Source organism: Quercus lobata, chromosome 8 (assembly GCF_001633185.2).
Source record: "Quercus lobata isolate SW786 chromosome 8, ValleyOak3.0 Primary Assembly, whole genome shotgun sequence".
In the NCBI taxonomy this organism is placed as follows: domain Eukaryota; kingdom Viridiplantae; phylum Streptophyta; class Magnoliopsida; order Fagales; family Fagaceae; genus Quercus; species Quercus lobata.
The window spans coordinates 34,448,102-34,475,509 of NC_044911.1; the positions used below are offsets into that span (position 1 = coordinate 34,448,102).

The 27,408-nt window shown below is 34.9% G+C and overlaps 1 protein-coding gene across 1 annotated transcript; it reads left to right on the top strand.

Moving 5' to 3' along the window:
* Positions 1 to 16,442: 16,442 nt before the first annotated feature.
* On the top strand, positions 16,443 to 19,336 carry LOC115958087 (xyloglucan endotransglucosylase/hydrolase protein 9-like). Its single transcript, XM_031076448.1, has 4 exons — positions 16,443 to 16,681; positions 17,104 to 17,204; positions 17,778 to 17,971; positions 18,683 to 19,336. Exons 1-4 carry the CDS (start codon positions 16,519 to 16,521, stop codon positions 19,101 to 19,103), a joined length of 879 nt encoding a protein of 292 aa, XP_030932308.1. The 5' UTR covers positions 16,443 to 16,518; the 3' UTR covers positions 19,104 to 19,336.
* The last annotated feature ends 8,072 nt before the right edge of the window (positions 19,337 to 27,408 follow it).

The window sequence follows — 27,408 nt, forward strand, 5'->3', positions numbered from 1 at the left end:
TGGGTATGGCCAACCAAAACCGAATATTTCGGTTTGTGAAATTCTCAAACGAAACTGACTGAAATGGCTGTAAATCAATCGGTTTCGGTGTATTACGGTTTCACTCAGTTTTTGGTTTTCTAAAGAGAGGGTTATTGAGAAAGAAAGATTTTTTTGCATCAAACAAACACAGTAAAAACACAGACCCTGTTTTTTCAACACAAAATACAAAGACATTAAAAACACAAACCTTGTTTTCAACACAAAATACAGAGCAACACATTAAAAAATAAAAAACACAAAACACAAACGAAGATTAGCAGCTACAAAGTTTCTTTAAAACAAAAATTACGGGATGACACAAAACCCATGGAATCCCAGTACAGCATGGGTGATTTGGGATGAGAGAAACAAAATCAAGAAGACCTACCATAGCAAGAAACAAAGAGACCAAATCGATGCTGAAAGAAATCAGAAAAATAAGATGTATGTGGATATCAAAAAAAAAAAATAAGACGTGATACAAGGTTCAAGCAAGCTCAAAAATTACAGTCTTGAATCGTTATTCTAACCTTTAAGACTTGTAAAGTTTGATTCTTTTTGAATCCGAGTATGTGTTATAGTGGTTTTTCTAGGATACCGGGAAGTAGTGTTACTAATTTTCCTTGAGTTTTCTCTTCTTTACAGAATTTTATCAATAGTTTTCTCACTCCTAAATTCTCTGCCCTTCTTCGCAATCCTTCCCCCTTTTTATAATGATATTCTAAAGTCTCAAGGGAACCATTGGTTCCCCTATTTTGTCCTCTGGTCAACAAGGCATGTATTGTGCCCATCGCTCAGCAGGTTCCGTTTCCCTGTTCTTCATCCTTTCCTTACTTTTAGTTTTGATTTTTTTGAAAGTCTATGGCTAACTACCTATTTCGGAATATGCTGAGGTCACGCCTTTCTTGACCCCACTTTCGGCAGTTCTTCTTCTTTATCTTTTTTCTAAGACGGACGGAATCCCATTCTGCAGGTTTGAAAGTCTTCCACTGCTATTCCCTTTTTTATACTTCTTCATTCTGGTTCCCCGAGGCGCTTCCCACTTGCACCATGAGAGGTCGCTAATTCTTTCCTCTTTTCTTGTTAAGTCGTTTGGTGCTTGAGAAGGGACGTGGCTTCTCCTCTGTTTCTTGTATTTCTTTTTTGTCCTTTTCTTTCGAACTGTCTTAATCTTTTGTTGATTGTGCTTACACGCCTAGGAGGATCCGAGCCTTTTGGTGGTCTCTGAGGATCCCGGCTCAGCTTTCTTCTTCAATCCTCTGACATGGGCTTCTTTTCCTTTTCTTTCTTCTTTTCTCATAAGCTTCTGGGCTTCCCTTTTTCCTTCTTGATGCTTCTTTTGGGCTTCAAGCCTCTTGGGCTTATCTCTTCTCTTTTTTCGTGGCCCCCTTGCACTTATTTCTTTGGGCTTGGGTACTATGATTTTTTTTAGACCTCAACAATATCACATATTTTGATCGTAAGGACTAAAAAATCCTAGAAGAAAGACATAAATAACTATTTCACCACAGTTACTCATCAATCATGAACACCTGTGTGCAAATCATAAAAGTCATGCTCGATAAGATGTAGCACTTGCACCGCAAAATAAAACGATGGGTTAAATAAATATATGTAACAAGGTTATTTTTCTTTTCTATCTCCTTATGCCCACGCTGATACGCTAAATTGTGCTTAAAAGTTTTTTTTTTTTTAAAAGGCAAAATGCAAAAGCAAAAAGAGTCAAAATGCTTTTACATAATTATAAGCGTGTTTTTTAGGAGATGTGAGAATTATATGATGTAACTTTTTAAGTGATAGACACTTACAAACCAATGTAATTGATGATATAGAAAATTTGTTTGATTACTATCTACATATCACCTTTTCTGTGCTTTGTACACTTACTAGTTGCACACACTACAAGCAAATCAATGCTAAATTCTTGTACATTTGACTGTGTGTTGACTAATCTGGCCATCTTTAATTTCTCATAAAGTGATGTTTTGGTTTTCACCTGTTCGCCAAAGTTCTGCATTTTGGGATTCCATTGTCTTTCACAGTTCTTCATTCTGGCGAGTCAGTTCTTCCACATTAGCCAAAAGGACTTGGATTTGTTGTTGTTGCACAACATCTAGCTGAGGTGTGGCCTCTGCTTCCATCTCATACTTTGAGAAACTCTTTTGTCGCTGGGAAAGATGGCTTGAATGATTAGCGTTCTCCATAGACGGTGCTAAACTAATGATGCAGAAAATCAACAGTTGAGCTCCTTGTTGTAGCAGACGGACGATGTTATGAATGGGGTCATCTCTGTAGATGGAAAACCTGCAAAATGAACTGGGTGGAAGAGTAACACGCTGGTGTGGCATTAGCCAAACTGCCTCTAATGCTTAAGTTAGTAAGGAAGAAAGATTCTTGAGAGAAAAAGAGTCAAGAGTGATTTCGTAGAATATTTGTGTGTATGATTGGTCGTACCTTGGTTTTCTGGTGCTTTCTCTTTTATAGTTGAATGCCTAATCAATGGGCAATAAATCACTGTATTTTTGCTCAACGGCTAGTGCGTTACAGAATTTTTGTCTGAAGTTCACAGCTCATTTTGTGACCAATGCTCTGTTTGTTACGTTTCGTCATCAATGATCGTAATAAATGCGTAATGTTTTCTCTGGGTAAATGACGATCTTCACGTAGTGTCGACTGTTGTGAAATTTTAAAGTACTCACAAGTGTACGAATCGTACCGAAGTATAGTTGGACAAGAACGAGGTCGAACCCACAAGGACTTGTATGAACGTAGGGAAATTAATTAAACCTTAACCAAATTAATCCTAATCTAGTTTAATAAAAAATTGGTTTTTTGCAATTAAATAAACTAAGCAAATAATAAAATTAAGCAAATAGTTGTGAGAGTGCCTTTTTTTTTGTGACACTCAGGCCCAAGGATCCCAGGCCTAATAAGAGGTTTGGTGAACTGGGCCTTGACTCACCGCAGCTAACAAGCTGTTTAAGAGTCAAGTGATGCACAGGGGATGCTTCCTACAATAAAAGTAAAATGACAAGTAATGATATTCGTATGGAGAGACATGCCAAAACAACAAGGTAAATTCAGAAAAGAAAACACAGGATTAACAAAGAGGTACAAAATAATGTTAAAGGGATCCTTAAATTACTGAGACATATTTCATTAATATGTTCTTTGTTAAGTTACAGAAGGCTCACTAGGACGTGATACAAGGTTCAATCAAGTTCAAAAATTACAGTCTTGAATGGCTATTTCAACCTTCAAAACTTGCAAAATTTGATTCTCTTTGAATCCGAGTATGTGCAATAGTGGCTTTTACAAGATACTGGGAAGCAATATTCATTTTTCCCTTAGTATTTTCTTTCTCTTCACCACAACTTTACTGATAGTTCTTTTCTTTAAAAAATCTTTTTTTTCTCTCTTTTTCTCTCTCTTTTTCGCTGCTTTGTCTTCGTAACCTACCCCTTCCTTTTATAATGAAGTTCTGGCCTTTCAGGGGAACCATTGGTTCCCCTGTTTTGCCTTCTTGTGAACAGAGCCCGTTCCGTGCCTTTCACTCGACAAGTTCTATTTCCTGTTTTTCTCATTCTTTCCTTCTTTCAGCTTTGATTCCTTTGAAAGTCCTGGGTTGGTTACCTTCTTCGGGATGTGCTGAGGTATGCCCTTCTAGGTCTCACCATTTGTCAATTCCTTGTTTGCCATTTTTTCCCATCTGGGCGGAATCCTATTCTGCCAAATTGAAAGTCGCCTGATGCCATTCTCTTTTTCGTATTTCTCTGTTCTAGTTCCCCGAGACGCTTCCTGCTTGTGTCATGAGAGGTCGCTGGGTCTTTTGGCGCTTGTGTTTCTTTGCTTTATTTCTTATTTTCTTTTCCCGTCCTTTTCTTTCGAACTGTCTTAATCTTCTTTGACTATGCGCCTGGAAGGATCCGCGCCCCTTGATGATTGCTGAGGATCCTGGCTACTTAGCCTCTTGCCGTGAGTTTCTTTTCCTTCTTGATATTTCTTCGTTTGGGCTTCAAGCCTCCTGGGCCTTTTTATTCTTTCGTGGTCCCCTTGCACTTGCTTCTTTGGACTTAGCTTGTTTTTTTCCTTTTGGGCCTAGCTCACTCTTTTGGGCCTCCCTCACTGTGATCCCTTTTAGACCTCAATAATAGTTAAACTAAGCAAAATATGTAAAGCAATAAAAAGATGTAAACAATCAAGGGAAAGGAATTAAGGTTTTGGAATCCGCCTTGTAAGTCATATTAGCATATATTTATGATCATTAATTTTTTCCAACTCACTACATGATAATCCAGAAATCAATCTTGCTATCATGGAAAATATCATCATTCAAACTTATGTTTAAAAAATCTAAAGTATGTTCTTCTTCGCTTCTTAAGTATAAAACCAAATCATGAATTGTATCCGTAGCCAAACAAATCACAAAATATATCCAATTCTAAAAATCAAATCATAAATTGTATCCATTGACAAACAAATCACAAACAATATCCAATTTTATAATCAAGAATTAATAAACCAAGCATTCAATTAATTAAGACAAATCCTAAATCATGAGAAAAACATGATTGAACTCATATCTAGAATCCCATCATAGTCAATTGATATGAAGCAAGAACAATTTAAGTCATTAAAGAACAACTATTGTGGGAAAAATCAAATCACATAAATATTACTAATAATCCTTAACAAGGTTTCATCCTCAACCCTAATTATAAATTTAGCTACTCATAGTAATTGAAAGAAAACATAAAAATAAAATACTAAATATTAAATTAGACAAATAAAATAGAGAAAGAAATAGTCACAGTGCTAGAGAAAAGCCATAAAAGAAAATACTTGTTGCTGCTTGCGCTCCAGTCCTAGCCGCCTCCCTTATTTTTCTGTTTTGCTTTCTATTTATATACTTACTTACACCGCCTAATTCTATGCCTCATCCTAATACAAGTGGAACTAGGATTTCATATTTCAAGCCACGCACTAAGACTTCAGGTACATGCTTTGGTGAAGTAATACAGAGGCCCACAACAACAATTCAATTAGTGATTGATTTCCAAAGCCCACCACGTTGACTTATTTTCTATTGTGACACCTGTGCTTGATTGTAGTTTCTTTCCTAGCAAACTTCATCCATGTTGAATTGCACCTTGGGCTTCTTCTTGAATTCATGCCTGGACTGGATGCTCTACTTCTTCGGGCTGAATCTTTACTTCATGGCAAGCCCTTTCTCTAGAGTTGGCTTTATAATTGGCCTAGCCCCACTTTGCATTCAACTTGTGAATTGTTCAGCTTCTCAATTGTGAATAGCCTTTATTTTCCATCAAACAAATATAATATATAATTAGTCACAGAATAATATAAAAATAAGGCTAACTATGCAAACCTGATGGTACTTTATTGTATATATTTCATGCACATCATTGACCATAAATTTTTGACTCATCAGTAGACAATTAGTGTACCAGCAAAAAGATTAGATAATTAAAAGTTATTGTTATTTGTACTTATTGAAGATGTATTCCTCTGTCAATTATTTATATATATGTATGTATGTATGTATGTACGTTACTGTCCATATATATGAGTAACATGAGTGGTAGAGATCATGAAAATTTGACAACTAATTTTGATTGTATCTATTTTCAAAATTTTAGTATGAAAACCAAATTCATTCTTGGTTTTTGTTTTTGTTTTTGTTTTTTTTTTTTTTTTTAATACTGATTACAGTAGTTGGTTTACATGATACACATGTTTCAAATTATACAAGAAATATAATAAAAAAATTGCGTACCATACACTAGAAAACATTCTCAAGCACATTTTTAAGGTCGTTACCAAACATCGAAAAATGAGATAGTTTTTTAGAAAATGCTCTTTGGAATTACTGTGAGAAAAACTAAAGGCGTGAAAGAAAATATTGTTTCGCAAGCCAAAAAAAAGATAATATTTATAACAGTTATGCACCGTGTGAGTGAGAGATTGTTTTCCATTTTTTTTTTTTTTTTTGAAAAACAACCTATAAAAAATAAGCATTATTTTTATTAGATTTTTTTCGTTGACTAAAGATAGTTTTCCATTTACCATTTTTTTTATGTTATCAAATACTGGAAAATGTGAAAAACTATATTTACAGAAAGTTTTCTAATGAAACAAATAGAGTGTTAATTTGCTTCCCTATTTACAACTAACACGGAACAGAAAGAGGGATCCTTAAGCCAAAAGAGAATATCTTCAATAGTAGGGACAATAAGCAGCAAAGGGGGGGGGGGGGGGGGGATATGGATCTATGAGGGGGAAGAATTAGAAAACATTAGTCACATCTCCTGCAAGGATGAACTTATGTAGAAATTAGATTGAAAAGCACAAGAAACCTCAAAAAGGGTTTTGTGAGAGTGTTTTTATATTAGTATTCTCTAAAATTTGTTTGTGATATTTTTTTTCTTGTTGTTGTCCATGAACGTAAGTCAAAAGCTGAACCACGAAAATTCTTTGTATTCTCTTATGTATGTTTAGTCTATTTTTCTTTCTAGCTTTCTTTGTAACCTATCAGTATTTGTTTTGGAAATCTTTCTAAAGCTCATATTCCACAATCAATCTTGTATAGGATTGCTATCCAAAGATCATTTCCTACAATAAATTGGTGATACAGCTTTCGTTATTTCAACAAAATTGGTATCAATACTTTGACTTTTACAACAACACTCAAGTTTTAATCCAAAAATTTCAAAGATTTTTTTTTTTTTTTGGGGAAAAACTTACATACTTCCTTATATGATGTAACTTAGTTCTGGCATTAATGTGAAAATATCATCATTCTCCTATAAAAGAGTCTCATGAGAAGCTCTAATAAGTCATCCTTGAGTCTAAACAACCAATAGAACACCTCTTTATAGAGTTGAGTAAATTTGTGGGCAAAGGATATCTTTCTTTCTTGCCATGTTTTACTTTTGTTTCAAACTATTTTCTTGATAAGTTTATATAGTATCATTGAAAATTTGAAACTTGGGGTTTCAATTTTCAAGCATTGTAGAATTATCAAATTTTGAAAGTTAAATGATTTGGACATATGATCAAATGCAGATTGATATATTCGTTTAAGAGAAAAGTGCAACTTTTATATATATACGGGCAGACAAGTTTGGATTTGATTGAATTTCCGAAGATAATGTCGATTGCTAAGAGAATTTCCGGATTATACATGGGGAGAGACTGAAACTATTTTCAAGAAGTGATTACGTGCCTTTCAAGCTTCGATCGTCATTAACATTATAACTTATAGCTTTATCAATTTTGCAAAATTATTTGATTATAGAAATTAATCTTTCCTAATCTTTTTTTCAGCATAGACTCCACATTCCACATAAAAGTTCAACATTAATGATATTTTTTTTTTTGGTAGGAGGAAAGCATGAATTTGGTGAACGAATTAAATCAACGCATGAGTCCCACATACGCATATGATAAAGTATGGTTTGGGATAGGGTCCCCTCAAATCCTCAATAATTCAATATATCTAGGTTAAGTAGATACGTTGCTAATTATTGGAGCTTTAAAACAAAAAAAACATGTTTGGTCAGCATGAAATCGACCAGAAGGAAATTAAGGTCCTCATAACTTTAGCAGCAGCATGCCAGCTTGGTAGTCACTGACCTATAGTGAAGAAAAATTCACCATCAGTGACACAAACACAAACAGCCAAGCAAGAATTCTAATCACAGATAAGATAATAAGAAGGAGCCAAGGACGACTGCCAAAGCATATCTTTATTTGCTTCTTCCCTTGCGATTTTCAAACACAGGAAAGAGAGAAGAAAGATAGGAAGGTAATAATATTTGTCTGCATGTGTCGCCTCGTGAAAGAACGAAGAATTTTATCCCAAAATTTTCAACATGGAAATATATAGGAATCACGTGTAAAGCTTGTTTTCCTTTTCCACGCAGTAGCCGTAACTTCCTTTCACTATATTAGTATTTCATTCAAAACACATCTCACGTGCTTTACTATATATATATATATATATATATATATATATATATATATGTGCCAGACCCACCGCCACATTTTCATTATAGGTTGCAATATAGGCTGTATTTGGTTCCCGTAAAATATTTTTCGGAAAATAAATATTTTCAGGAAATGATATTTTTGGGAAAGGAAAATATTTTCAAGTGTTTGGTTGCATTCCAAAAAATATTTTGAAAAATATTTTCTCTGGTGTTTGGTTGTATTCTTGAAAATGCTTTAGAAAACCCATTTTTATCATGTTTCTCACATTTTCTCAGCTTCCAAACAAATATATCATCAAATCCAACAAAACCCAAATTCATCAAAACCCAAATTCTCAATACCCAACAAAAAAAAAAAATTCATCAAATCAGAGATCAACCCAAAATCAGAGAACAACAAAACAAGAACCACCCACGCCACCACAACAACAACAACAAAATCAGAGATCAAAGCGAGCAAGCGAATCGGCAACGAGATCGACCCAGAGCAAGCAGATCGGCAATTTGGTGGGAGGATCTCGGGTTTATCAAATGGGTTTGACGAATGGTGCAACGATTTCTGGGTTTGCGACGATCGGTGGTGAATGGGTTTGACGATTTCTAGGTTCGCGACGATCGGTGAAGAATGGGTTTGACGATTTCTAGGTTCGCGATCTGAGGAATGGGTTCGACGACGCGATCTCTCTCTCTCTCTCTCTCTCTCTCTCTCTCTCTCTCTCTCTCTCTCTCTAGGCATTGCTCGACGAACGAGCTCGGTCTTGGGTTTTCTGGGTTCGTCGGAGCTCTTGGATGTGGATCGATCTCACCTTCGCCGGTGCTGGGGTACTGGTGCGATCTCTTTTCCTTACTGTCTCTCTCTCTCTCTCTCTCTCTTCTATTTTCCTAGAATGGAAGTGATTTGAAGTGAAAATGAGAACGGAAATTATTTTCCGTCCTCTCAGCCTTATTTTATGGTCAAACTGAAAACATTTTCAGTTTGACCGAATTTTCAGTAACAGCCAAACATCCACTTTTTCGAAAAAGCATTTCTAGAATCAGTTTGAAGCCAAAACAAACACAGCCATAGACTACAAGAAGCGGTAGAACCTGACCAATCATAGCATAACACATCAGTGCACTAGGACAATTAGTGATGTGGACGTAGATGATAGCTGGAGGTGCATGGCCTATGTAAAATCCATAATAATATTTACTAGGGAGATGGGGAACCCACTCACATTGAAACCCATTTATGTCAATGTCTTGGGCAGTCCCAAAACGATGACAGACTTTGAGAGGGAGTATTAAAGGCGTCATAACCGATAAGACATTTTCTCGTCAACATGCGTGCACTCTTCCTCTAAATCTAATTGCCTGTGATAGTAAGGGTGCATCTATGCCCTGTATTTATTAATACGGACACAACCTATATATTATGATCTAGAAAACATATATAGGTCTAGTTAATGTGTGCTCTTAAAGAGCACATTAATTATTTATTTTGAAAATTCTTTTATAGAGAATTGAAAAATTTATCAAAATAGTTCGGGTATTGATTAATAATTCATTTAAAGAAAATTTTTATGAGAAATAAAAAAAATAATTAATATTTTGACAGCTTTTTTCATTTCCCATCAAAGTGGTATCAAAACTTTCCTGAAATGGATTATTAATGAGTGTCCTAAGGGCACTCATTAGCATAACTCAATAGTTAATTACTTTTACGTTTTTTCATAAAAAGTTTTTAAAAATAATTTATTAATGTATACCCTAAGACACACGTTAGTAAATCTCAACATACACACACACACACACACACACACACACACACACACACATATATATATATATATATATTAAGTTTTGGATAAGATTCTTAATGACAAGTGATGATGCGAAGAAAATCAGTAGGCTGAATGTTTTGGGTTTCAATTATCTAACAACTTTTTGGAAGGCCTGAAAAGAAAAACCCATGATCAAAGGTGACCGGGGCATACCGACCAAGAACCCTTCGACGTTTAAGTTAGTTTCTCTTTTAAATTCTGGAATTCCAATTTTTTGGGAATCGTGAAAAACTTACCTTCATTTGATGTAAATGAGCGTTCATATAGTGTACACTTAAAATAATTACTTGTCTAGTAACTTCCATTATTTTTGAGGAGGTCCAAAGGTTCAGGGTTAACTTCCACAACCGTTATGGAAGTTAGACTATCTGATCTTATCTTCTATAACCGTTATTGGAAGTTAAGTACGTAGTAAGAAGTAGTGGCAATGAACCACGATTTTCAATCATGCCTTGGAATAGGAACGCATGGTCCAATTCATTAACTCTTATAGAGAAACACACTTGGAATTTCCTAAGTGTCTGGGGTCGTCCAAACGTTTTCTTAATGGATGACCCTCAAGCGCATGGACGACTAGTTCTATAAAGGAGGTCCATTCTTGTTTTCTTAACATGGACGACTCTCATGGACGAGCTTAGAGTTGGCTTAATTCTTAGTTCACCATCAACAAGCAAGCTAAGGGTTTGTTTGGATACCGCTTATTATTGAAAACTGAAAACACTGTAGCAAAATAATTTTTAAATGTGTGAATAGTGCCGTGGGACCCTTTTTTTTTTTTTTTTTTCTAAAAAAAAAAGTATTTGCAAATCCCGTGAATATTGCACGAGACCCATTGTTTTTCAGTCAAACGCAGGAACGCATGGAAGACATGCGTTCCAAATGCACACTAAGCCTCTATTTGGGAAGCGCGTTTTGTGCGTTTTCCAACAAAAGCGTTTTTTTCTTTGGCTCCCGTGCACTGTTCACAGGACCTACAAAACCTTCATTCATCAACTTTTTCTTTAAAACTAAATCTCACGACACTATTCACACATTTGAAAATTATTTTGTTACAGTGTTTTTAGTTTTTTAGTTTTCAGCAATAAGTGATATTCAAACGGACTCTAAATATGGTTTTTTTGGATCAGCAATGTGGCATAAGGAGGTTCCCTACTTGCCCGTGACTGCCTAAGATGATTTATCATGTCCATTCGTGATCGAATGGTTGTGTTCAAACTTTAAAGTTAAATTTGGGTTTGGTTTGCTTTGGTGGCTCTCTGAGATTTAGATAATGTACATGTGTTTAAAATTTATATTTTATGGCTATTCTAATGTTATCTCTTTGTAATTTTTTGATGCGTGGAAATTGGAATAGAGGGACTATACACATACTTCATTTTGGGTTAAGCAATTAACATTTTGCCTATATATATTTGGGGATGATACATATTGGTTATCTTTTGTCTCAGACTCTCAATGGTCTTCGTAGGGTTGAAGAAAAGGTTTTGTAGGTGTAAATGCTAAGCTCATCTCAAAGTGAATATTAAGACATTCAATTACAGAATGATTGCTATACGGGAAAAAAATTTCCCAGTGATTTGAAATGCCATGCCAAACATTTGACTATACATAGTTGTATCTACATTGTAATTTACTCTTTTGATTCGTGGTTTACTTTATTTGAAAAGGAATAATTATAACCAATGACTTTTAGGCCAGCTGATGCTTTATTTATGTTTTTAAGTCAGACATTTAGGATTTAAAGTCTTATCTTCCATTACAAAAATATATTTATTAAAAAAAAAATCAAAGGGTTATCATAAAAAGAGAGAAGTAAACAGATAATCTTGTTTAACATCACAACCTAATAGAGCAATTTGTGTTAGAACTTTCTTTTGGGGGTCTAAATTTGTGTTGCATTTAATTAGGAAATTATTGAAAGAGTCAATGAGTTATGGATTTGAGATATTTTCATCCCTATATTTATAATAAGATGTTGGTTGTGTTTGTTTCGATAGAAAATGTTTTATACTTTTATTTGAGAACTTTTCATTTCTCGCTTCACCAAAAATTCATCAATCAAACCTTCACTCCCAATTCCCCACTGATAGCCATTTAACTACCACCACTCTACTAACATCTATAGTCTCCCCCGTTGCCAACCACTGCCAACCGCCACTAACACTAGTCAACAATCACAATTTTTATTTATTTATTTATTATTATGTATGTTTGGGAGATGAGCAAATGTGGGAAAGAAGTAGAAAATATCTTTTTCATTATATTTTTAGAAGCATAGTTGTACTTGAAAAATATTTTTCAGAAACATAACCATACACTTAAAAAATATTTTATTTTCTAACAAAAATTTTAAAATTGAAAATTCATTTCTGTCCAACTAAACACAAATTGTTGTGTGAAAAGCAACACTAGGTCATATTCTAGATGTGGAGCAAGGTATTGTGCGAGATGAGTTGGGTGGATGACTTGGTCGATTCCCTATAAAAATTGGAATCACCACCAGCTTCTTAGTTGAATTATGAGTATTAAGGGATAGTCTTATCATGTGCCAAAACCTCTAGTTAACAACTTTAAAAATAGAGTTAGATGCTAAAACTATTGTGGATCTTCTAGTTAATTCTAGTTATGTTAATAATATTGTCTTTTTCATTGTGGATAATCACATGTTGTTGGTTTCCCAGCTTTACTAGGTGCTTGTTAGGCATTATTACTGCGAAATTAACAAATGTGCTTATGGTTGGCGAGATTGGGAGTCAATGAAACCTTTGATTTTGTATTGTAGCACTTGTTAGGTTATCTTTCAAATCTGAATGATGTGTTATGCAATAAACTTTGTCCCAAATTAAACTTTTTACTTTTTAATGCATCTCCTTTCTACCAAAAAAAAAAAAACTTGGTCATATTTTCTTTCACAGGCACAGCCTTTAAGTTAATAGGTAAGAAAATGACAAATAATTTTGTCCAATAATTGAAATTTTGTCCAACAATTGAAATTGGGTCAGTGCTTTCATTGCAATAAGACTTATTATTCAAGTGAAAATCAATAAGACAACTCTAGATCTACGGTTCTACCCCAATGGCAAGTAGCTTGAATCTTAAAATGTTGCAAAGTGAAATTTGACTTCTTTACCTATGTTCCAAATTTCCTATGATCCTAATAGTCCATAGCATCAACTGCTCCGCTTACTATAGACCCATAACGGGATATGATTCATATATACGAATCATCAATCTGATGGAGTACTACTGATGCATCATACATAAGAGTAATCATTTTACTTCCAATCTCATGCACTGAAAGTCTCGCTGTGCAAGAAATCATCAATGCCATTAGGTTCACACTGGTATCAGTGTGGCTCTCACACTAAGAGATGTCAATCACAATCTAATTTTTGCCAGTTTCTGCAATAAAGCCTTTGCCGTCTTTAATGTCATCCAAAAGTCCTTGAATTTTCCAGCTGTGTTAGCTCATACATATCACAATGGTCCGCTGTACGTACTGCAGAAACACAAAATATCTTCTTCTCCGTGGAGCTATTTGATTAGATATTTTTTTGAATGTCTGAAATAGTAATTCTCTCTTTGTGGATGTGCGCCACTCTTTCGATTTCTTGCATAGGATAAAAGTTACCTCTTGGGAAGGGAAAAAAAAAGAAAAAGAAAAAGAAAAAAAGTGAAAAGTGAAAAGTGAAAATCAGAACACCGTACCATTAGACAGCAAGGAAACTCTGCAAACATCCATTCAGCTTTACTATTACTTTACAACTTTTTTTTTCTTGCTGAAGTTACTTTACAACTAAAAAAAAATACATTCAGTGCCCGTTTGGGCTCCGCGTTTATGGCGTTTGCGTTTTCTCCATCACGTTTTCTCCTTTTTTTTTTTTTTTTTTGGCCCGCATTTGTTGACTTTGGGCTCAAATTTTACTGTTATGAACAGTAAATACACTGTTCATGTACTGTGCTAACACTGTTCACATATTAAAAAATATTAAAAATGGGTCCCACGGTACTATTTACATATTTAAAAATTATTTTACTACAGTGTTTTCAGTTTTCAGTTTTCAGTTTTCAGTTTCAGCAACAATAAGTTCAATCCAAACGGACCCTCAGTCTACTATAATTAATATATATTTTATTTTACTTTATTTCACCCATCATCACTTAACTTTTTTAAAAAAAATTATTATTATATTCATGGACCCAAACTATCCATTTTAATGTTCTAAACCTGATAAATGTGGAATATTTATTATATCATATTATAAAGTTGTGATCTACCAAAAACTTTTACAAGTTGTGAAATTATTTAGTTCATCTAACCTAGTATTCCCTTCATCTCAAAAAAAAAAAAAAAAAAAAAATCTAACCTAGTATTCCTTCCACCTTCATAAGAGTCAAGTCATTACACATAAAACCTAACTTTATGTGGTCTTATTCAGCAAAAAAAAAAAAAAAAAAAAAAAATAACTTTATGTGAGTGGAAAAGTGGATATATAAAAAATAATTTGTCCAATGAGTTTTACCATTTGAACTGTATAATATATTTAGATACAGAGTTTCATATACAGTGTGCGTTTGGTTGTGGATGAAAATTAAAATTATTTCACTATTCAGTTTATTTTTACTATTCTTTATGGGCTTCACTATCTGTATTATTTTAACTAACTTTTACCTTTTACTACAGTCATTTTAGTAATAATTTTTCATTTTCAGTAAAATAAACAGTATTTAAATACACCCATAAGGTTGGTGTGTGTATATATAACATTGACACAAAATGTTAGTTAAATGGGAAGAGAAGATGTTATTAAAAAAAAAAAAAAAAAAAGAAGATGAGAAGAGTCTTAAGTATTGATTATTGTCACATCACAACAAATGATAAGTGATAAGTTGTTATTAGTTGTAATTTGAAATTACAACTTAAATTACTTTTTTTCCTACTCATAATAACTAATAGCAACCTACTATTTAGAATTTGTTGTAAAAATATTATGAAAATATTGTGAACATAACATTTATTCTCAAGAAAAAAAGATAGAAGATTATTATCACACACACTTGTGCTTCAAAATTAATTCTTAAAACCATTGTAGTATTTAGAAACACATTTGATCTTTTATTGGATTTCTGTCATATATTTTTATTATTGGGCAAAAAATGATCATGCGGGCATTACTTGAGCCAAAATACACGTATGATAATTGATTCCTGTCTAATACCAAAATGTTCACATGATTATTTTCTGTTCAATAAAGGCTACAAGATGATCAATTGTGTTATTTTAAATACCAAAATCATTTAAAAAGTCAATTGGGTAGCTGAGGGTGTGTTTGATAATCCTATACCACAATAGATCACTTTACATTTAACCTAAAATATAAGTTTTTTAAATCTTGTAAAGTCAAATATGTTATTCTTCACGTGACCATTCATCTTAACTTGGACATAAAACCGGGAACCAATAACAAAAGGCCTTGTTTTTGGCCTAGAACAATGAACCTTTTAAATTGAATAATGTCAAATGGTCAATATAATAATTTTTCTCATATCATCCGGCAAAATATAATTAATTTTATAAAAACAGTCTTTCTTAAATCTGTCCCTATCAAATCCTGGGCCCCAATCTTTCTATTTTTTTTAAGTGTATATTAGACCCCACTTAAACCATTCCCAACATCAAAATACATAAATACACTATAGCCAATTCCAAACATCCAGACATACCTTATCAAAAAAAAAAAAAATTCAGACATACTTTAAAAATCAAATAACAAAATTCCCAAGAAGAAGGCACACTCCTCCAAATCCAAATTTTATTATTATTATTTTTTTACAAAAATTAAATAAACATATTCTATGTGTAATAATTTCCAACTTTAAATGATATTGTACAGTGCGCACTAATATCTAGCTGGCGCTTACCGTCAGCAAAGTAAAACAACAATTAAAGAAAAAAAATAAAGTGCTTTCATATCCCACATTGTACCAAAGCACTTAATACATACGCGCTGTTCTGGCCCAAAAAACAAAAACTTTTATTCCACTTTAAAGCCTTTTAAAGCACAGCAAAAACAGAGTGAGTAAAACGTGTCAATCAAACAGGGCGAGTATTGTTTTTTCACGCTAGCGCCTGAAGATGAATTGAATGCTTTTGATCAGAGCTCTTTTAACTCATTGTTGCCAGTGACAACTGGACAGATGAGTGAACCAGCTGGATTTGTCCACGTATCTGAACGTGATTGGATGTGATTCGTACTCATCCATTATGATCAGAGACATGTCGTACTAGTGCCCCTCACTATGTCAGTGTCATACAGTGCATAGCTCTGTCCAGCTTAGCCTACTAGTACTACTACAAGTGAAGTGGGCTTTGGTAAACCTAACGGCTAAATTTAAATTTTTTTTTTTTTTTTAATTTTTGGTGGTTTTATTTTGCTTTTGTCCATTTCTAGGAATTTGAAATCCATGTGGCTGGTGACATGGATGAACTGTGCATGACGTGGCTACATTGTATGAAGAGGTGCTTGCTCGAGAAGCCAATACAAATTTGGCTATAAAATGCCACTTCTCTTGTGAGCGACTCCGCACTCCACATAAGAGTAGTTCAGTGTTGAACAAGCTTGACTAGTTCACTGCTCTCTCTCTCAAAACTCTCAAATACTATCATGGCTGTTTCAGTGTCTGTTTTCTTGGGTTTCTTTCTGGGTCTTGTTTTTGTGGGTTTGGTTAGCTCAGCAAAGTTTGATCAGCTCTTTCAGGCAAGCTGGGCTAATGACCATTTGGTCTATGAAGGAGAGCTTCTTAAGCTCAAGCTGGACCATTATTCTGGTAAAAATGATAGATTCTTAAAAGACTCAAAACTTTTAAATAATTTTTGTGTGAACAATCTTTTGGGTTTGTGTTTTATTCTATTGAATCTCTCTTTTCGCATTGGTCTTTCATCTCTCTAGCATCCTCTGCTTGTATTTCTTCCTTTGCTCCTCGCTGGTCATGTATAAAGTTGGTTGATGAACTAGTTCATTAAGATTTGGTAGTTCATTTATTATTATTAGCAGTAGTAAGCTTTTATTTTTGTGTTAAGCAATAATGTTATTATCATGTCATTGTTTTCCTTGATGCTCTGTCGTCATAGGCATTTTTGTGTTTGTGTTAAGGATTAAGGTTATTACAGTGTCAATGTTTTCCATGATACTATGTTGCACCTGCTTATACTAAGAGAGACTAATGAAATTTTGGGTGCGAAATTTCAGGAGCTGGATTTTCATCAAAGAGCAGGTATATGTTTGGGAAGGTGACCATACAGATTAAGCTTGTTGAGGGTGACTCTGCTGGAACTGTTACCGCTTTCTATGTAAGCAATTATATTGGTGCTTTCTTACAAAATGTACATTTCTGTCATGTACAACCGTATTCATATTGTATATTTACTGATGGACTTTAGTGTAACTATTGGTAATCCATGGACAGCCATTGAATAAGTTGACATTTGACAGAAAATTCACTCAATGCATTGAACTTTGTCCCAGTTTTGGACAATTTTTTCTTGACATTATTTGAGCCCATGAATAGGCTAGTACTCTGCTAAAATTTATTTGTTTTTTTGTAATTAATAGTAACCTACTTCTTTCACTATTGTTAGCTTTAGCAAATCTCATTAAATCTGCATTTATAATCCCCGTCCCAATCAAAAAATCGCCATGAGCCAATAGATACTATAGAACACAATCCTCCATTATTGGCTTTAATCTAATATCCTTAGTCACAAAACAATTTACTTGTGATTTGTTGACCTTGTGTTGCTATAATTGTACTATCTGTCTGTGTGAGAATGACATTTGATTATTAATTCTCTTTACTATTATGCGCGTGATGATAATGATATTTGTTGCGGGGTCCATATTAAAATTTTATTGCTTTGTTTCAGATGTCCTCGGACGGTCCAAATCACAATGAATTTGATTTTGAGTTTTTGGGCAACACTACTGGTGAACCTTACACTATTCAAACCAATATTTATGTGAACGGTGTCGGTAACAGAGAGCAAAGATTGAACCTTTGGTTTGACCCAACCAAGGAATTCCACTCCTACTCGCTTTTCTGGAACCAGCGCCACGTACTGTAAGGACCACACCTCTCTTTTCACACCATATTTGTGACTATAAATTACGTGTGTGATGTGCCTTATTTATTTTGCTCATCATAGTGTGATGTATGTCTCTCATTTATTTTAGTTGCGGTGATTATTTCAGTGTTTAAGTTGATTTTTGTTATTTCAATTTCAAATGGGTCTTAGAAGCACTGCACAAAGCGAAGAATTGCTGTGCGTTGTTAATCAGTGCCGTGTGAGAGACTGTGAAAGCAGGGGGACAATGTCACTATCCTGACTTGGTCACCGGCTTAATTATAGAAAGTTGCAAGCGAAAAAAACATAATTAAAAATAAAGAAAAGAACCGAAAACCCAAGTAGAAAGTGTGGAATTTTGCATGATGTGTGTTCCCTAGGTCCACGTAAATTTACAGAGATAAAGACAGATGCCTATTCTGTTTTGCTTTTGGCATTGGCTTTGGCAGGTAGCCTAATGCTGGTACGCACATACAGTGTGCATGTGTTTTTTGACCGTAGTTAATCATTCTCCGCGGTCATTATTTACTCTTTTTTAACCTATAGTCATTTTCTCATATTGCTTAGGTGATTAATAATTTTTGGTTCATAACCAATCAAATAAGTTAAAATAAGGGTAAAGATCTTATGTTCTTCACCAAATGGATGAATTCTTTTTAGTAATTTAAATACTTAACCTTCTTCTTCCATGTGTTGGTGTTGTTCAGGTTTCTAGTGGATGATACGCCAATAAGAGTTCATCCAAACATGGAAAACAAAGGATTACCATTCCCTAAGGACCAGCCCATGGGTGTGTACAGCTCAATTTGGAACGCAGATGACTGGGCCACACAAGGGGGTAGGGTCAAGACGGACTGGTCCCATGCACCCTTCATTGCCACCTACACGGGTTTTGAAATTGATGCTTGTGAGGTCCCAGCGTCCGTGGCTGCAACCGAAAGTGCCAAGAATTGCAGCAGCAGTGGGGTAAAGAGGTATTGGTGGGACGAGCCCACATTGGCCGAGCTCAATGTGCACCAGAGCCACCAGCTGAAGTGGGTTAAGGCCAGACACATGACCTATGACTATTGTACTGACACGGCTAGGTTCCCAGTCATGCCTCTAGAATGTGTGCACCATCGCCACTAAGTCTGTATTTGGCCAGTGAACCATTTGGAGCAGTGTAAAAAAAAAAGGATGGGTTGTTGGGTATGGGTACGTTGTAAAAATGGATGGAATAGGAGGAGGGGTGGGTGATTATGTAATCAAATGTCATAAAGCATGTGCTTCATGTTTGTTACATAATTTTGTTCTTGAATTTTCTGGTTGTATGGTTGTACGATATTTCAAAGTTTTAATGTGATTTTAAATTTTCTGTTGTATCATTTGACCTTGCTAGTATTGTGGGGTTACCAAGCCAAATTTTTTTTGAGCCTTGAACGATAATCTTATGGGTACGTACATGGTAGGGTGGTAGCATAATATATATACTCACGGGTTTTGGCCTAACGCTTAGGGGGGGGGGTCCCAGGAGAGGGATGAGGACGAAAATCATCATTATTGAATGTAGACAATGATGGAAAAATGAAAAAAAGTCGTGCATCCCAGAGCAATGAAGAAAATGAAATAGGCAGAGAGTGGTCCTAAAAGCTTTTATTGGGTGAGGTAATTTTCTCGGTATACATTGTCCCAACAATGTAATTTCCTATCTCCCCACGCCACGTTACGCCTTATAACCTGTGTACTGCCTTTGTTTATATTGTTGTATGAGCTTTCAAGGCTTTGGAATCATTTGAGTATGCCCCCACTAATCGATTAAATGTCATTTATTTGTTCTTTTCCTGGGAGCTCCTGCTATACCACAATTAACACATGCTCAGCAATATTCGGCAACCTGCCAACCTACAGAATTAGAATTTTACGATTCCAGTGCTAAAAGTAGGATTTTAACTCTTGCACCTTTTTTGTTGGGGAAACACAAATGCACAAGTTATTATTTTCAGTGAAGAATTTGAATTTCCATGGTTCTCTAGTGTCTCGGTGCTTAAATTAACAAAGAAACCTTTCATTCACAGGCCACATATATATATATATATATATATATATATATATATATTAAGATTTCATATTCTTAGAGTTTAATATGAACTACATAGGAATTGGATTTGGATGGAAAGGTTTCTTTGTATTTTTCATGGTCTTTCATGAATACCCTTGTAATGGTTTTTTTTTTTTTTTTTTTTTTTTTTTTTTTTTTTTTTTTTTTTTTCAAAATAACACTGATTTTCAAACAATTTTGTTAACACATTTTCAAAACTATTTAGGAAACTAACATCTCGAGTATAATAAATTCGATTTTGGAATGCTAAACTCTAGTCCATCAGACTCGTTTTCTGTCAAATTGAAATTGAGCAATTTAGACTCGATTTCGGTACTCACAACAAAAACAAAAACAACAACTGAAACAACCAAAAAATCTTATTCTCAAATAATCAAACACAATCCATTTCCAAAAACTCTTCTTCTCCAACAATTAAACACAACAACCAAAGAGCAACAACGAAATCAACAAACCCAAGACCCACCTAGGGTTTTGCTCGGATCAGATCGCACAAGTTTTGTTGGAGTTCTTGGGTTCAGATCGGATTAGAGTTGCTAGAGTTGATTGGATCGGATCAATGGTTCTCTGTCCCTTTGTCTTGTTCCATATTGCTTGTTCCCCACCGAAGCTCACCTGGATTTTGCTCGGATTGGATCGGACCTGGGTTTTGCTGGAGTTTGTTGAAGGTAAGAACTGAAGGTGAATTCTGAAATTTCAACAAAATCGAGTCCGATAGGCTCGAGTTCTATGTTGAAATCGAGTTCCTTGTACTCGATCTAGTACACTGAAATCAAGTTTATTACACTCAAGATGTTAGTTTTTTAAATAGTTTTGAAAATGTGCCGACTAACAAAATTGTTTGAAAATCACTATTATTTTGAAAAAAAAATCCTGAGACAAGAGAGAAGTGGGGCCAAAAGTCAATTGCCAGTTTGCTAAATTGTTTTATTCAAAATAATTCGAGATGTTGCTATTCGTTCTCACTTCTCAACAAACATGTGGAAGTTGTGTGAAATAGTTATTTCTTAGCATTATTGACTAGCGTGTATCGTTGAGTAAAAATATCACAATTAATTATCTGATATGTGGACCTCTTTTGGACCATACAGGTTCCTTTCAAAGTCCAGTTCCTTTGGCTTTGAGTAGAGCTACTTTCCCCTCACTCCTCTCTGCTTTGTAGGGTGTGGCCAATGCTTTTTGGTGTCAATAATTCAAAGCACATAATCCCACGATAGATAAGGAGGGTTAGAATATAAGTGATGCTTCCCTTAAAAAAAAGAAAGAAAGAATAGAAGTGATGCTAATCTATTCCAAGGGATGCCTCTGGGCCATCTTAAATGATGGACAGCAAAAAAAGTTTTTTCTTTTTTTTAAAGCATTAAATGAATAGAGGGCCCTCTTTGTATAATTGAAGGGCATTAGTTCATAGGAAGTAGAATTTTGAAGTGAATTCACACAACTCTAGACGCACAATAATTTTCATAAAATATTTCGCAGTTATTTATGAGTCTAGCTGTTATTGATAATTAATAAAAATAATATCATAAATAATTTTATATAAAAATTTGTCAACTTACCTATTATGAAAAATGTTATGAAAATTAATATGCAGTAGAAAGTGAACTTAACATGCAGAAGGAAGTGAAAACCACCAATAGCATGAGAGGGGATTTTAAATTCAAATTGTGCAGTTGTGAGTGACACTATACATATTCCCTTATTATATAAAACAGTGAATGACTGAAAGATACATGACCCCATTTTTTTAAAGCTTCAGAATGGCTTTACAGTAGAGCCATTTGCTAGAAAAAAGGAAAACATCACTTTAATTATACATCATGGGATTGGGAACAGAAAATTAAACACATCAAGACAGATTAGGTACGCCTTTATAGCTGAAAGACCTTCGGAGAATAATTCCAAAAACAAGTGAAGCATCAACATCTAAATAAGCATCAAGAGCATGATGATGATATGAAATTTCTGGTGCATGGTATGACTCAAAAGGATTTGAATGGGACTCACGCATGAAGGTGGGGAACAGCCAATTGTTGAGTAAACTAAAAAGAGCCATACAAAATTGGAATGATTGAAGTAGAGGGTAAAGACTGTTACCTGTACAGGTTCGGCCAATTCTCCACGTATATAGCACAATCATGTTTAGAATACCAAGCATATATATGCTATACTCAACCATAATTTTCCTTCCAATTCGGTTCCTCTAATTTTTTTTTTTTTGGTCATTAAGGATTTGCATTAAAATCTAATAGTGTTTGGTAACATAGCACACCGTGACTAACATAATAAATTAATAATACAAAAATTCCCGAGTTTGGTTACTTGTTTGCCACTGTACTAAAATTACAAAATCCTAGGATCCTCTATGTACACACCTCTATTAATTCCATGTTTCGGCATACAATTTAAGCATTCGATTCCTAATGATGACCATTGCAAATCCCCATTAAGCAACCCCCAAAACTCCAATTTTACTTGCTATCACTGTTAAAATCCCCTACGAGTTGCTGTGCTGGTCTAACGTTGAATTCCTTATTTTGTTTTATTTATCCTTTTAATTTTAGTGTTTGATCCTGTTCGGGTAGAAAAGTCCTAATGAAGAAATCTCCAAAATCTCTTGGGTAACCGCAATCAAAATCAATCAATTAAATCTCAATTTCTGTTGTTCAATGTTTTTTTTTTTTTTTTTTGGGTTTGAGAAAGACCGTTGTTGAATGTTGGTAAAGGTTTATTTTTTTATTTGGTAGTTTGATAATTACATTGAGAAGTAGATTTAAAGTTTTAAAACTCATGTCTCGTTTGGAGATAATAGGAGGTGCTATCCCGCTAGGTTACAAGACTATTATTGTTGTTTTCTTAGAAGACTATTGTTTGGAAAAAATTATATAATGTTTCAGGTATATATGACATCTTTCTCACAGCAGGTGAGTCCCACAGATGAGGCCCACTTGTTATGAGGGAGATGGCATATATACCTGAAACACGGGATACCATCTCATTGTCTGGTAAGTTAATTCTTCATTTTTGATTAATTTTTAATTTTTCTTAATTTCTAATGGGCATGTAGATTTTATAAATATTTAAGTTTTTTTTTTCCAAGTTCTTTTCCAAGTGTCTATGATTAGTTGGCAACTTGTATATGTGTTTTTATAAATTATAACCTTAGATTAAACTATATTTAATTGAACTTACTGGAATTCTGGGCTTGAAATAGCTTTTCATTAGGGACGAAAGGCACACACCGTTGGCTTGCCAGTGTATGCTATTTTTCTCTGATGAAACGCATCGTTTTTATAGGTTTCGCCCAGAAGAGTGTTTGGACTTGGAAGAACAGCATAAAGAGCAGACGTTGTTGGCTTTCTTTCTTATTAATTTATTTCCTTTGCGTTACTAAGATGTTTACTTCAATTAATTTTACATTTTTCTGTTGTTTGTGTTCATTTTACTACTTTCAAAATTATCTATAAGCTAGAGAATTTCCAATTAATTTTATTAGGCTTTTTAAATGAAAATGGTTAAAGCAATAGAGTGAAGTATGATTTTCAAGTGGATCGAGGATGAGCGTCGAAGAGACGAAGACATTCCCATTTTCATGCCCTAACTCCAAGTCTAAATTTTGGTTAGTACTTTGCCTATGGGATCAAAAGTTGACTCTTTGACTGTTAAACAAAGTGGCTTTTCTAACCAAAAACACCACCCAGTTGGCCTATCATGAGTCCGACTCAAAATAACGGGATGAAACGCTCACATTTTTTATTATCAATTTCACAATTAAGATTTTATTTCTTGTATTTAACAATATATATGTTGTTAAATGATATAACACTAGATATACTTTTAGATTTATAATATTTTATCTAAAACTTAAAGTTGATTATTTTCAAATGGAGAGGATCCTAGCTATTATTGAAAATGTGATACCCTAAATTATGTGAATTAGATTAGAAAAGTGTTGTTGTATGGGCATGTGCTGAGTCTCAAATTGAGTATTTGAAAGATCGAATTGGTTTATATAAGTGATTTCAAGGTGTTGAGGGCCATTTGTGAGAGCTCAGATAGACAGAAAGAAAGCCCAATAATAAGGGCAACAAGGAATTGACAAAATAGATAGCAAAAAACTATTAGGCTCAAGCGGCATAAATAATGGATCACAGGCCCAACAAATAAATAAATGGGTCTTGAAGAGGCAAGTAGGCTCAAAGAAGCCCGGAAAGAAAAAAATGGCATCCTATGGGCAGTGTATGAGGTAGAAAAGCGAGAAAGGACCGTCGCAGGCCCAAGACAATGCAAACTAAGAGAGTAAGGGGTTTATGGCAGGCCCATGAACCCCAAGGATGAGAATAAGGTTATTGGGCCAAGGAAGCCCAATGAAGTTAGTAAAAAACCCATGGGAGTGTGGAATTAGCAAATGGGCCGAGGAAGCCCAAAGAAAGCAAACGGGCCGTGGATGCCCAAAGGAAAGCCCGAAGGGACATAGGAGCCCATAAGTAAAAGTAAAACAGTGGCCATGACAAGCTACTGAGAGAAGGAATAAACGGTTGGCTCAAAATATGCCCAGCAGGATTAAGTTATTACGGCAGGAATAACAGTACAACGTTGTAAGAAATAAAGAAAATCGAGAGTGAGCCAAAGAAATGTAAGACCCATCATCAAACAAAGTCCAGCTCTTGAATGGAGCGGGAAACCAAAGAAAAGCCCACATAAAAGGTCAGAAAACACGGACGGAGAGTCTCCAAATCACAGCAAACGCATGACCAGCAGGTAGACTTTTGGACATATCTGAAAGGAAAGCACGCACAAGGCCCAGGCACCACCAACCTGTACCCAGCCAATATGAGACGTGATGGGACCATGGGCCAGAGGTAAGAGGTAAAGGGGGTATGGTTTGGTGGTGGGAAGAAGGGAAAAGACCTATTTTTGCGGCTCCTGCTCAAGCCCTTTTGGGAGGTACGTCCTGCTGGGATGACAAACCACCCAAAAGAGGTAAGGTTAAGGGGGGAACCGTTAGGTGCATGCCTTGAGGAAAATAAAGAGAAAGCATTTATGCCGTGACAGGAAAGAGTGCTACGGTGGACTGAGGAATGAAACAAACCTGCCTTTGTCTGGCAAGGGTTAGTGTCACACACCTTTGGTGGTCGGCAAGTACGCCCAGACCAAATAAAGGCGGTTAAAGGGCAAAGTGGTAAAAATTAGCCATGGTAGGCACTATAAAAGGACCCTTACCGTGCCTTGAAAATGGATCGAAAAACAGAGTATTCATGGAGTAAAAAAGAAAACAGAGTAAAAGAAAAGAAAAAAGATAAGAAAGACAACAGAGAAAAAAAGAGAGGAAATTGAGGAAAAAAGAGAGATAATACAATGGGCATGCACCAGTAGGTCGGTTTCCCTCTCTCCCCCTTCAAATCCTGCTCTCTTCCAAAACGTAACAAGGATTCCTTTTGGGCAATAACCATTCAGGTCTGACTCCCTCAAAGTCATTAATCCCCACGGCAGGATCTTTTCCTGGGAGATTATTTGCATTGAGAGGAGGCGTTCTCCCCTCTTTGGCTTTGCTTCGACGGACTAAACTTAAAACTTGATTTATGCCTATTCTTGATTAGTTCATATTGTTTTCTTTCTCCTTTACTTTCTCTGTAAATGACATTATCACGACTGTAATTATGTTTTATAAGTAGGGATTACTTGGCCATTTTATTTAAATAGTCAGAGTACTCTGTTTTGGTTATTATTATTATATCTGCCTGCCGTAACTCATTTGAAACAGTTCTGCTTGCCGTAAGCCTACTCCTGGCAGGCAAGGCATAGTTTGTGCACAAACCGGCCCAAGTTGAGTTACAATTGGACCGGCCCCAACTCCCTTACTCAGAAACATTCGGGCCCATTACCGCAGGAGGCAGCCCAGCCCAACGCACAATACGCAAAGAAGGCCCCTACACAAGGAATCCTAATCGTAACTTGAGTATCCCTTTTAAGGTGTAACATAGATGTGGCTAGCGCTTCCTTGGGTTTGTGACAAAATGGTGACATGACCGACCTAGTATTGTTATATGGCTTAAGGGCACTACAACATAAGAGGGTCCCTAACAAGGACTCTAAGAATTTAAGTGAGGAAATTGTAAGACCCAAGATTATGTAATTTGGATTAGATAAGTAGGCGTTGTGTTGGTGTGTTTTGAGCCTCACATTGACTGTTTACTAAGGGCATGTTTGGATGGAGAGAAGGAAAGGGGGGGGGGTGAAGGAGAGTAGAGTAGAATTGGCTAAAAATAAGTTAATTTTGGACTAAATTTACTTTACACAACTCTACTTCCCCTCAATCCAAACGGACCATAAGTCAAACTAAGGTACATACCTAATTAAGAGGAGCCTCAATTGTAATTTAATTACTCTTTTTTAGTTATAGTGCAAATGTGGTTAGCTTCTTTGGGTCATGATAGAAAATCAATAAAATCTCTAGTTAACAAATGTTTTCTTAAAAAAAGCAATACTATGTAGTGCCTAAAACTCTCCTAACTCCAATTTAAACAGATTGATAGGAGATTTGAAGCATCACAGGTATAAAGGTTTCACAACAACTAGAAATGAAAGATTTATATAGACAAAGTTACTTAATATATAATACAAATGTACCTTACAAACTCTTAAGGATAATAAATAAACTACTTCACACTTATTTACAAACTCTTAATAAAAGTAGTCTTTTATTACTTGGATAGGTAGTAGGCTTTGATATCTGTAACACAAAGAGAGAGTCTCACTATCTGGAAGAAGAAGAATTATTGCATTCTTTGCTTTCTTTACAAAGGAATATATCTAGATATAGCAAATAAACATGAAAGAAGACAAGCAAAGAATGCCATACGTAAAAAGGAAGAGATTCATAGAATGGCAGAAGCAAATAGAGCTTTTGCACATTTTCGTTAATCCATGAACATGATCTATATAGACACACAGACCCATGGATCCATACATCTTGATCAGAAAAGAATCAATAGAAAAAGAAGGAATTGCAATTGATCGATATATTTATCGAAACAAACGAAAAGGAAATGAAAGACGAAACATAAATTATGTTTCAACTAAGCCCTCTTGGGGACATGATTAAGGAATCACGTACAAGTACTACATATATATGTGTCTATCTTCCATGATGGAAGTTACAAATAAAAGAATGACTAGATATTTTGTAGTTGTTTAAGATAATTTTGTTAATACATGGGTGGTTCTCCAAAGAATTGATAGATCATGAAAGTTTAACTTCATGTCCATACCTTTGATTTTCATTCTAATCCTAACCATGTCTTGCAGATTAAGATCATCAATTGAACTAAAGTC